We start from the raw sequence: 13,226 nt of genomic DNA, 5'->3' as shown, positions 1-13,226 counted from the left end.
AACTGAATTTCCCCCGTTGGGATTAATAAAGGTCTACCTTCCTTTGTCTACCTAACAAACCAATACAAGTCAACACATACACTCAAATCAAGCTGCAATATCTCACAGATATCTTAAACTAAACAACCAGAATGAAACACCCACACATGGTTTGTGATACTGAGGTTTTGGAGGTTCCACAGAGAGAACAGCTGGTTGGTCTCACCTCTTGTCAGAGGCCATGAAGTGGTCATACTCAGCTGACATCTTACAGGACAGAGCCTGCTGGCTGTGGTCTGACTGACAGTCTGTCACCACCATGTTATAACCTAGAGAGAGAAAGAGAGAGAGAGAGAGAGAGAGAGAGAGAGAGAGAGAGAGAGAGAGAGAGAGAGAGAGAGAGAGAGAGAGAGACGTTTACAGAAACACACAGAGAGGAAACTTTCTAATCACAATTACAATGATATAAATAAATACATTATAACACAGTGAACACTGAATAGCACTCACTCACGCCCTCTGCTGCTCACACATGGACGTGCAGCGCGCGCACACACAAATGTCACATTACGTTCTGTACAAGATAATGACATAAGCAGACCGAAACAGAGAGAGAGACAGACAGACAGACAGACAGACAGACAGACAGACACTCACAGACAGACAGACAGACAGGCACTCACAGGCAGACAGAGAGAGTGAGATAACAAAAGAGAGATAATGGGACGGACAGAAAGACAGGCAAGCAGACTGTGTCACAGCAAGGGAACGAAAAGTGGTGAAGGAATTATACGAAAGAATGTTTGGAGGTAGAGATGAGCGTCTGTTCTTAGATGCTACACAATCAGATATCATGAGTAAGGGTCCATTTGGTTCAATTTCATAACCTGTCAGAGTTAAATTAATGCTGAGGATGTAGTTATGTTTTTCAAATATACAGTACGTTGGTTACTTGTCCACAGATGCTTAAGTATGTGATTTAGACAGTGGTGTAAAGTTACATTACAAAGTGCATTTACTTAAGTACTGTACTTAAGTACAATTTTGAGATATTTGTACTTTACTTGAGTATTTCCAATTTTCAATACTTTTACTTCTACTTCACTACATCTCAGAGGCAAATATTGTACTTTTACTGCACAACAATTATTTGAGATACTTAGATTTTGATTATTAGTACAAAACATACATTAACCACTTCAGCCTTATATTTCGGCCATTTGAAAATAGCAGATCTACAAGCTCACAATGTGTCGCGATGCGACGCATTGTGAGCTTGTAGCTCGTCTATTTTCAAAAGATTTTTATACATTTGAAAACTTGAAATGTGACATTCTGCCTAATGAGTCGCCTACTTTTACTTTTGGTACTTTAAGTAACTTTTGAGGCCAATGCTTTTGTACTTTTACAAGTACATTTTGAATAACGGACTTTTACTTCTAACAGAGTATTTCTACATTAGCAGTATTGATACTTTTACTTAAGTAAAAAAAATACTTTTTCCACCACTGGATTTAGACAGATTCTAGGTTCATTTAGCTGCTACCCTAGTTACTTTGCAGTACAGCACATTTGTTTTCATATCTACTTGACCGCTTACCCTGTTGTTGTTTGATATACTTTATTGTACAGCATTGTGGAGTACCTGAAGTACAAGATACAATGCCACGTGTTGTTGTAGATTGACTGATCGGCTGACAAAGTATATATATCAGGCTTTACTCCAATCTTGCACTTTATAAATCACTTTGGATAAGAGCTGTCTGTTAAATTCTTCGATTGTAAATTGAGATGCTGGGTCTGGTACTTTTAAAATGACCATATACATAATGTGAGACTTGTCTGACCCATGAGCATCAAACAGGATTGCTGGCCTACCTCTGGATGAGACACCCGGGTCGTCTGTGTCCGTGAAAATGAACGTCTGTACGGAAATAAATAAGACAGGAGGAGTCAGGTAGATTGAAATAGACAAGTTTAGGACGGTTAGGGATTTTCATTACATTCTGTATATGCAACAGTGTGTTTACTTTTTAAACATCCTCACACACACACACACACACACACACACACACACACACACACACACACACACACACACACACACACACACACACACACACACACACACAGCCGATATAGTTGGGAATGGAACAAATTCAATCTTCTGACATAAGCGAGGTTCTCTGGTGTGAGCAAAAGATGAGTCTTCTCTTCACACACAGACGTTGCTGACACACACAAACAGGATGACACACAAACACTCAAAACGGTCACTGTGATTGGAGGAGTACCACGGTTGAGTCAATTCGTTCCCTGGCAGATATATGGACAAAATAAGTCACAGCCAACACACACACACACCATTATAGTCAAGAGCAATGTCACTACAAAATGACTCAATCCTGACCTGGCTGTCTCTATAATGGTACTAATGGAGACGAGTAACACAGAGGGAGAGGGAGAGAGAGAAGAGAGAGAGAGAGAGAGAGAGAGAGAGAGAGAGAGAGAGAGAGAGAGAGAGAGAGAGAGAGAGAGAGAGAGATCCACAGTATGAAAGTGTTGTGTTGGCAGCAAAATATACCCAACTGTTCAAGTCCATGTCTCAGTCCTGTATGTTTCTGTCCTTGCTTCCTCATTTCTTTCTCATCCTTTTTTCCAACTTTTTTGAAAATTGCTACAATTTCTACAAGGTATACGTTGTGAGCTTAGATCGGCTAAGATTTAAGTTGTTTTATAATAATATTCTAAGTCTGCAAAGTGGTAAATAACCAAAGCTGTAAAATAATTCTAGTGAAGTAAAACGTACAATATTTGCCTCTGAGATGTAGTGGAATAATCAAGTTAATGTACCTCAAAATTGTACTCAAGCAAGCTACAGTACTAGTTACTTTCCACCACTGCTCACTTGCCATTTTTCAATTTGTGGTAGTCTTAAAACTCACGTCTTCAGACTACCTCAACCCCCGCACTCCTCATTGTATCACTTCTTGTTGCCTATTTTTGATAGATGCTACTTATACGATGTAGGGGGGGGGGGGGGGGGGGGGAGAGAGAGAGAGAGAAAGAGAGACAGACAGACAGAGAGTAAACAAACAGAATCTCAGACCAGGAGGAGACAAGGGAGTAGGTAGTCTACTACTGACCCCTACTGACAATACTTTGAAACAACAGCCTGGCAGCACCAATAAGGCACCACCCTGCATCCCTTCTCCTACTCTGTATGCTGATTGGCTCCAAATTGACTCTTGTATGGGTGATGGCCAAGTGCCTATTTACTTCTTGAATCTGACCTCTGACCTGAGGTCTGACTACAGCCGTCAATCAAGCAGACTGTGCTTAGAACCGCTGCTGTTTTCAGATATTTTAAGCTTCAGGATTTAGGGATGCTTTTCTCCTCAGACTTGTGTGAAAAGATCATAAACGTATGACAGAGAAGGTATCACTTATAATAGTTACTGTATGCACAGACTATTATTAAACATGCCACACCAATATTTCATCGCTTGTACCCTGTGAGTGACAAATAAGAGCCCCAATGTTATTCTGTGCATTAACAGAATCCGTTTACTTGCATTCCTTTGTGTGCTAAAAGAGTAACTTTTACACCTGTTTCACTGTGCAATGTAAGTCATTGAGGAGACAATTTTGGATATTAGTTTCTAATCAATGGAGCGACTATTGAAGATATCGCGCCAATAAATGGAGTCACATCATGGCAAGGTAGAAGGTACCCAACCAAAGCCTTTACCAAAGTGTAATTTAGCTTTAAGAGCAGAAAAACAGCAAGTAAACAAATATTACATCTAAACTTAAATTAAGCTGCTGCCTCCCTGTGCTATATGCATGATAACACACGCTTTAATGTCGCTCATGTACCCTTTAAAGATTAAACATGTAGTTGATATTATAGGCTACTCTAATTCACTCCATTCAGTTATGTGCATGAGTGTGCGTGTGTCACCACCATGATTCTTTTTTTTTTCTTTTTTTGATAGTCCTACAGATTTTGTCCAACTAGTCTAGTCTGATCGATGTATGATGTATGTACGTACATGCGATATTCACCAGCCACTTTACAGCTTGCTAGGTTTTTTAAGTAGATCTGTAAACGCAAATGATGACTGTTTAGGTAGAACAAAAGGTATACAATAAAGAATACCAATTTCAGCAATAATCTATCAGCATTTACCAGAGTTCTGTTACTTGAGGTTAGTGTGCATGGAAGGACACCTCCCTACCAGCTTCAGTAAAGGTCCACTTATCTGCCAGTGAAGTGGGCAGATGTTCCTCATTGGTTGTGTGTGTGTTAAGCCTCTACTCCAGGGGTCTTCAACGTTTTCACCCCAAGGACCCCTTAGCAGAGAGAAAGATGAAGCAGGAACCCCCACTTCATATTGTATAAACATTAATTGTGCTGCATATAATTTTTTATCACAGACTTGTGTAGTGTTGTGTTGGATTCATATTTTCAGACCGTTTTACCACTTCAACTCTCATTACTCTTTGTTTTCCCCCCACACCAAAAAATAGTGAGCTTGTAGATCGGCTATTTTTCGCAGCGCGAGGCGTTGTGAGCTTGTAGATCGGCTATTTTTGGCTTGAGTTTTACTCAGAATAGGGATGCTAGGGTTCAAGTGGTTAATGTAAAACATAAAAATCATATCACACAAAGATTTGGCGGCCCCTCCGTAGTAACTCTGAGGACCCCCTAGGGGTCCCGGACCCCCTGTTGAAGACCCCTGCTCTACTCCATCCTGTTGTGACTGACTGACAGTGTAACTGAGTTATTGTTGTCCTAGTTTAGTCTTTTTTGTCTTGTCCTATGTCTTTTCTCCTTTTCTCTTTCTGTGAACTTCGCCTCGGACCAGTGTAATAACTGGATGGGGGGTGCAATACCAAACCTATTAACATAATATGAACCTGTTGGAGATCAATGAAGTATGATTAAAAAAAACTGCCTGGTGGTTGTTGTTAACCCAGTATTAGTGAAACAGTACCAGTGATTATGATCACATGGTAGCAGCGTAGAGGTTCAGTCTGTTCTACAATCTGCTCTGAAACTTCCTGTTCTCTGATCAGTTTCCGTTTCAGTATTGTTGCTCCACGGCTGCAACTTCCTCCTGGGCCCCAACAGCCTGTCTACACACAGCATCCTGTGTGCGTGTGCGTGTGCGCGTGCGTGTGCGTGTGCGTGTGCGTGTGTGTGTGTGTGTGTGTGTGTGTGTGTGTGTGCATGTGTGTGCATGCGCGTGCATGCGTGCGTGCATCTCAAAATAAACTTGCTAAAAACTTAAGCAATGAATTTGATGTAATGTAGTGAAATGACCTATCAAACCTTCCCTCATCTATATAAAAACACCCAAGAGGCTAATGTTTTTCCACTTCTTTTTATTTTTTTACCAAAAAAGAAAGCATTTTCTGCTGATGGTTTCATGTCTTTAAAAAGAGGAAATCAACTCTTCTTTCGCTTCAACACAGTATGACTGTATACAGGATGTGATACAAAACACAAAGGTCATTTATGACCTGGAGAAGTGACTTCTGGGGCTCTTGGGGGTTTTAAGTGTGAAAAATCACATTTCCAAAGCTATAAAACAAGCCTCTGGACTCTTCACACCATGCACTGATAAATAAAAAGGGTACAACATTTACAACTGACTGCTTAAGGCTCACACCAAAAACAGCATGTGTGTTTGTCCACAAAAACTCTGCCCTCAAATCATTTATGAAAACAGCTAACAGTAAACGGTTTGATTTAGCTAACAGTTGGTTAAACAGACTATAGTTTGTAGCCTGATCTAAGCGACTAAAAACACTGACCATACTGCTTTGTTCTAAAACAAACATTTGATTCAGGTCAAGTTGAATACACAGAGTAAAGCATCCCTTAGGTGAACCAAATGTTAAAGGCTATAAACAGCTTTCACACATGAAACCATGTCTAGTCAAATATAGAGATAGATTTACTTTGGAAGGTGCACTACCTTATTAGTAGCAAGTAGGGAATTCGTTTTGACAAGCCACTCATTGATAAGCCTGGAGTTGGCAAGGCTCTGCTGAGTAGCAGTTCTCAGAGAGAGAGAGAGAGAGAGAGAGAGAGAGAGAGAGAGAGAGAGAGAGAGAGAGAGAGAGAGAGAGAGAGAGAGAGAGAGAGAGTAGAGGCCATTCTGCTTTAAGTGTGAACATCCTGCCTACATTACCTCTAGATTTGTTAAAGCTACGACAATGTAGGAATAGTATTTGGACTACAACAGAGCGCCAAACAATATAGAAATTGAAAAGCCTATTTCAAATAACTCCTCAGTAGGAATATTAATAAACCTACTACCACCACCCTAATGAAATACTAAATGGAGGCTAAATAAAAAGGTTTTGCTTCAGGGGAATTCAGCTCAATTTGAAATCAGCTTTAAAATCAGCTGAGTTGACATGTCGTCTGCTGCTGGCAAGTGGCAACCAACCCCCTCCCACATTGAAGAGACATTTTCGATCTCAATGCCATTATTATCCAGTAGCCTACACCAGCGGTTCTCAAAGTGGAGTTCCAGGGCTCTCAGGGTTCCTTGATGGACCCTTACCCATAGTCTTTATAACTCTCTAGGGTCCATTTGGTTCCATTTGTATACTCTCAGAGTTAAAGGCAGGTCCTTGAAAATGCAATGTTTGAGAGCCACTGGCCTATACCTCTGGGCTACAATTTGTGTACACCAAGCAATGAGACAGACAACATAACGGTTTTAAATGCACGAGTTGGAACCGTTTTCGATATGAATGACACAAATTAGGCAGCAAATGCATGCTTGCCCTGTGGGGCAAGCATTGCAGATACTACATTGCAGATTTGCAGGTTACAGCAATAGCCCTGATACATGACTGTCATATATTGAATGACAGTCATGGATGAACTTCAACATAAAATGTGTACGTTCTCCCCATTTAGCCCGCACATCTACATAAACGTTCACATTTCAAATATAAAGTGCTTATCGTATGGCCACGGATGTTACAATTATGTACGGGCCCTCAAAAGTATCCGTATCTTCCGTATTGTTCAACAAAATCATTTAAATCCAATCAGTGGCCATTTTCTCCGTATTTTCTCTACTACGCTTTCAACAATGCCACCCTCTCGGTTGTGAGGTGTATTGCAGTCTGATACATCATAACTTTATGAGAAAATAGCCACCAATCGGATTAAAATACTTTTCATTTAACAATATGGAAGATACGGGTATTTTTGAGGACCCGTACATAATTGTAACATCCGTGGCAATGGGGTAAGTACTTTATATTTTAAATTTGAACGTTTATGTAGATGTACGTACGTCCCGGGGGAGTGCTGCACTCCGAGTGCAAACACCAGGTTGAAGTTCATCCATGGCGGTCATGGCAGATGAGGATCCATGGCTAGTTACAGCAGTAATAAACGAGAGACACTCACATGCTCCTTGGTCCTAGAGATCCAGGTGTCCAGGAGGAGCGCCAGGCGCGTCCTGTGAAACCTTCCAGTTGTTTTCACCGCGATGAAGAGGTCTGTCAACTTCAACGCTGATGATGGAGTTACATTGTGTGCTTTTTGAGAAGTCCTGTTGTTTCTCGTGAATATTTCCTTGTGAGCTTCGTCCCCAAAGGGTTGTTGCGTGAAGTCGGACTCACTCGGTGCGTCCTTCTCCGCGCCATAATAAACCTCTTGGATGGAGCGCTGCACCAGATTGGGCGACGGCTTGTTGTGAAGTGCGTCGATTTTGTTAATGTTCACGCCGTGCGCGCGTAATTGAATTGTAATATAAAGAATGAAGAAAAATGCTATGATGAAAACGGGGAGCGTCTGCAGTATTCTTCTTTTGCGCATATTGGTAAGAAGTTATTGAACGTTTTACCATTCACGTCGATCGGTTCTATGATCAAACAACGCAGACTGGTGTGATGAATGACAATGTGATCCAGTCATGTTGTTTTTACTCTTTAAAAACATAGAGCTTATCAACTCACTAATTGGTTTTGATCTGATTTCGCAAACAGACCTGCAATAACCTACCACCTTCACTCCCTCTTTATGACATCAACTGTTAGGCTACTGTGCCATAGTAGGCTATTAGTCTTTCTTTAATCTTTACGCATTACGCATTCAATTAAACATCCGCCTCAAGCTCAGATGTAAGGCTAAACGTCTAGGTCAAGTGAGTGCCCGGTTGTCATTGTTTGCTTTGTTGTAGCCTATGTCATCTGAGAATGTGTCGCTCATCTTCATTCCCCTAAAAATCCTTGCCAGTTTTTGCCGTTATATAGCCTACAGTCCTATTTTGCGTCGTTCTGGGCTCCAGTGGACGGGCCCCTCCTGTCTGTCACATTGACATGAGTCTCACTTGTAATGTTCACTGAAGCAGAGGCAGCAAACCTAACCTCAACAATCACTCCGCCTTCTTCCTTCCCCTTTAAATGACACTTAACCTGCTGTTAAAGACAAAGTGTTTCTATTAGGGACCGTTTGGCGCAACAGCTTTCAGATGTTTTTAAGGGGCATATTTGACATACAAGTTGCGTTATTTAGCTTACAAGCAGCTGGAAACTAACATGTTGAGGTACTTTACTTGACTATAGCCTATTATTTTATGCTACTTTTATTCCCTTTTATGAGGGAAATTACTTGTTACTTTTCCACGTTTTCAGATAAAGAAACCTAAAGGATATTATAATAAGCTTTTTTCTAATTAGGCCTACAACACATTAATCCAGTGTTTCCAACCTTTTTGCCTTTTGATGTCTTCCAAAAAGCAGTATAGTGGTTTCAGTTGTTACAGTAACAGCTAAAACAAATAGTGTTCTACTTCTCTCATGGTTTCATATCATGAAATGTTCAAATGATCCAATATTTCACAAACAATCTAATATTTGTAGCCTAAAATCGAAAAAGTTCAATACTCGAAAACAGATTTTTTTTTTCTTGTTTACTTTCCCATTAATCATCTTGAGTCCTTATATTTATCTGGTGACTCTTTAGGGCTGCCAACCTTCCTGGATTCTGCAGGAGTCTCCTTGATTTCAACCACATCTCCTTGAGGACTCCTTGATTGTCATTTCTCCTTGATTTCTCATTGATTTGGTATCAAACTCCCAAAATTCACCAGAACACAGGAAATGACATAGACTATGTTAGCCCCATTACGAAACTCTCAGCTCCGAGATGAGGTTCCACTGTGAGCTCTACCGGAATCGGTGGAACGGCCGCAAAGGGTCCGTGGATCGCCACATCGTATCCAAAAACGTATGGTTTCCTAACTGTACAGGTATTTGGGGATGTTCCAGAACCCTAACGTTTGGTTCGGCACGAAACAACCACTTAAATTGCTTATTTAGCCAGCCTGTGGCCATGTCTCCCATTCAACAATGGGAATTGGGAAAACGCTTGGAGAGTCCAAGAAAACCCCCAAAAACCCTCCTCGATTCTCTTGGCAGGCCTGCTCTTTGGAGGGGCCCGATCCCTATAGTTTGGGAACCACTGTGCTGAATTAGCCAACTGTATCTTCGAACAAGCTCTAGCAGTTATAACATGCTGCTTACACACTGAGGTTTCAGTATTAATAATCTATTAATGTCATATACAGTATAATCATAGCCTATATCAGTCAGAGGGCCCAAACCAGTACTTTCACTTTAATACTTGCAGGGGTCTTCAACGTTTTTCAGGCCAAGGACCCTTTGCTGAGAGAGAGATGAAGCAGGGACCCCCCACTACATATTGTGTAGTGGGGGAAAGAATTTTCATAGATTTCACAGAATTTTTGACAGCACTACTCCCATACTGTATTTTGTGTCTAATGTTCTCTATCCTCCATGCAGTCTCCGGAGACTGTTACTAGAAAGAAAGAGCTTGATACAATTAATTCACCTCAGACCCTCTTCACCACCTTTGTTTATTTGTCCTTTCTCAGCGTTCTCACCTTACATACTTCCATCCCTCACTCCATCCCTCACTCCATCCCTCCTCTCTCTCTCTCTCTCTCTCTCTCTCTCTCTCTCTCTCTCTCTCTCTCACACTCTCTCACTCTCTCTGTCCCACTGACCACCTGCCTTCTCCTTTCCCCCCTTTCAACCCCTCCCCGGCACAATCCGCCCCGCACAGTCCCCCAGGTAAACCAGAGACGCCCGGGGCACACCCTGGTTAGGAAAGGCCCAGGATCGCCTTACGGCCTAGCTGAAAAGGGGCCTTTTAAGTACAGCAAGTACATCGCAACCCCACTTTGAACAAAGGGCCAGGCGAGTCGAGGGACCAGACCCCCTTTCAGGGCTTTGTCTGTGTGCCTCCTAGGCAGGCAGGGAATTGGACGGGACCCAATTGCTGGGATTGGAGCTACAGTATATTAGAGGTATAACAGTGAATTGATTTATAAAACGTCCTATATCCATTTAAAAAAACGATTGAACATTTTTTTGGAAGGTGTGTTGTTTCGATTCTATGTATGTTTTATGAACCAGGGATTTCTGCCTCAAACAAGGACCCATAACTTATTTTATGTTGAGAAGGATGAGGCCACACAACTCTTAGCCTCTTAGATTGAAAGTATACTTGAATAATACTGTCATGGATAATCTAGAGCCCATCAGTGTCTATCAAACAAGATATTTTAGCAGGACATACAGTACATTAGCAGTCTAACAACTAATCTTAATGAAAATGTATGGGTATACTGTTAGGACAGATGATGGATATGTTCCATTTTAGCCATTTGGGTCGATATAGCCACAGTGGAAATCTTTATGAATGAGGTTAGCCCGAGTTTCACATTATCATTAATAAGAGAGCTTATACTTAATGTTTCTTTAAGTATGTTTCATATAACACTTACAAGATGCAATCATGCTGGGGTATTCTGGTGTTTTACATTTTCTAATTCTCAGCCTTTTTAATTTCAAGAAAGCCTAGTTTTATATGCATTAGACCACAGACCCCTATTTGATATGATTTGTATCTCTGTGTGTAAATTTAAAAACAAATGCAACCATTCCATTCTACCATTCCATTTTGTACACTCTCAGAGTTACAGAGCTGTAAGGGTCCATTTGGTTCCTAATTATCAATAATTTAGCTTGGGACCCCCTGGAACCTCCTAAAGGACCCCTGGGGATCCCCGGATCTCACGGTTGAGAAACACTATTCTATACAGTAGATCCACTGTGGCATCACAGACTCCTTACCAGGCCCTGTGCAGCTTCCAAAGCACAACTTTGGGGATTAGGGTTGCGGGGGCAGCCGGGCAGGATGGTTGATTTACTGTAAAATCCTTGATAGTTGGTTTTAGTTCAATTGTCAGTTCTTTCGTCAGCATACATTTATACAATGTAAAAACTGAGAATTATTTGAATTTTCTGCAAATAATATTAGCTTCATGTGTCGCTTCATTCCATCAGGCACAACAAACAAAGAAGTTAAATACAAATGCTGGGTGGTGGCAATTTCCATCCCCAGGGAGCTCGGGGGTTAAGTGTTTATGGCTAAAGGTTAAGTGTTTTGCTCACTGCTCAGGAACACTTGGACACAGATGGTCGAGTCGGGGGTCAAACCGGTGACCCCAGACAACCTCACTCAGCTACAGCCACCCTATGCTCACCTACTCACCTACAGTACACTCGCTGTATAGAATTATTGACAGTAGTATTATGGCCCCACTTAGAGCATAAGCTAGTGTGAGAGAACATCCCATCTAACTCCACATGCAGGTGAAGTGAACAGCATGGGAGAGAATGATGTGGGTTGCTATAGATCAAAGCTCTTGAATGGTGGAACAAACACCACTTACTAAGTTACTATTTGTGTGTGTGTGTGTGTGTGTGTGTGTGTGTGTGTGTGTGTGTGTGTGTGTGTGTGTGTGTGTGTGTGTGTGTGTGTGTGTGTGTGTGTGTGTGTGTGTGTGTGTGTGTGTGTGTGTGCGTGCGTGTGTGCGTGCGTGCGTGCGTGCGTGCGTGCGTGTGAGACCTATAGCCTATAACCTATGGTCCCTGGTGGATAAGTCTTTTAAAGACTTCTCTCCCAGTGGCTCATGTATCTTCATAGGGTGGAGGAAGTCATTACATCAAAGCAGATTTCATTTTGTATTACAGCCAAACATCTTCACAACCAAACATGTATTTTTTACCACTCTCTCCTGCATAAAATGCTGACTATAATATAAGGAACATTCTTGGTTAGGAGGACAAACAAGTAGAAGAAAGTACTTATTTTTTTACTTCAGCATAATGAAAAATGTCCTTGATTGTAATATCCCTCTGCATGTATGTAAATATAATTATGTATAACCTAGTCCAGGAGTCTTCAACAGGGGGTCCTCAGAGCTACTACAGGGGGGCCGCCAAATCTTTGTGTGATAGGATTTTATTTATTTTATTGTTTTACCAATTTTTTTATTTTTTATTTTTTTACATCAAGAGCAACCCATTTTGCTCAGCAATTTGATATACAGTGTTAGGACAATAGGACATACATATTTTTTTGCCTGCATGTGTGCAGAACACAAGCACATATATACAATCACCCACCTACACATCCCGTCACTTATCAATTTTTGTGTACACAGGGTTACCCTAATTTCACAAAGAACACAAAGTGTTAGTGATAAGATAGGATATATTTGTTTAAATTAACCACTCGAACGTTGCTTAGCATCCCTATTCTGTAGGGAACATTAGCTAAACATAGGAGATCTACAAGCACACAACGAGGCGTTGTTGTGAGCTTCTAGATTAGCTATTTTCTACAAAGAGGTTTGGTGCAGAGGGGAAAAAAAGAGCAGACCAAGTACAGAGTGAAAGGTCAAGTTTACTAAGTATTGAGGGTTTAAGTGGTTAAATGTCTGAAAATGCACATGAACAAAAAATAATGTATTTACACAACACTGGTGATAGTGCTGCCATACAAGTCTATGAAGCTATCTATGAAATCTATGAAAAAAGTTTAATCTGCAACACAATTTTATACAATATGTACGTGGTGGGGGTAATAATAATAATAATAATAATACATTTTATTTGTAACGCACTTTATATTTGAAACAAATCTCAAAGTGCTACAGGTTAAAAACAAAAAAGAAAGAATAAAACAACAATAATAATAAACAGTGTAATGAATAAACTTCAAATCAAGTAACCAAAACACAGTAGAAGTTTAAAAAGATAAAAACAACTAGGCTACATCTCTTGATCTCTATCTAGGCAAATGCCTTGTTAAAAAGGAAGGTTTTTAGGCCCCT

At 40.8% G+C, this 13,226-nt stretch overlaps 1 protein-coding gene across 1 annotated transcript in view; it reads right to left on the bottom strand.

Annotated features, from left to right (window-relative positions):
- The window catches only part of mfng (MFNG O-fucosylpeptide 3-beta-N-acetylglucosaminyltransferase), a 14,770-nt gene extending 6,434 nt beyond the window's left edge, over positions 1 to 8,336 (bottom strand). Inside the window, exons 1-3 of the mRNA XM_084083003.1 lie at positions 7,424 to 8,336; positions 1,858 to 1,903; positions 206 to 308 (exon numbers count right to left, since the gene is read on the bottom strand). Of these exons, the coding sequence (XP_083939129.1) occupies positions 206 to 308; positions 1,858 to 1,903; positions 7,424 to 7,834 (560 nt within the window). The 5' untranslated portion in view covers positions 7,835 to 8,336. The remainder of the gene's footprint in view (positions 1 to 205; positions 309 to 1,857; positions 1,904 to 7,423) is intronic.
- Positions 8,337 to 13,226: the final 4,890 nt, after the last annotated feature.

Source organism: Gymnoscopelus microlampas, assembly GCF_963454915.1.
Source record: "Gymnoscopelus microlampas genome assembly, chromosome: 2".
NCBI classification, from domain to species: Eukaryota; Metazoa; Chordata; class Actinopteri; order Myctophiformes; family Myctophidae; genus Gymnoscopelus; species Gymnoscopelus microlampas.
This window is presented reverse-complemented; position numbering and strand designations above follow the sequence as displayed.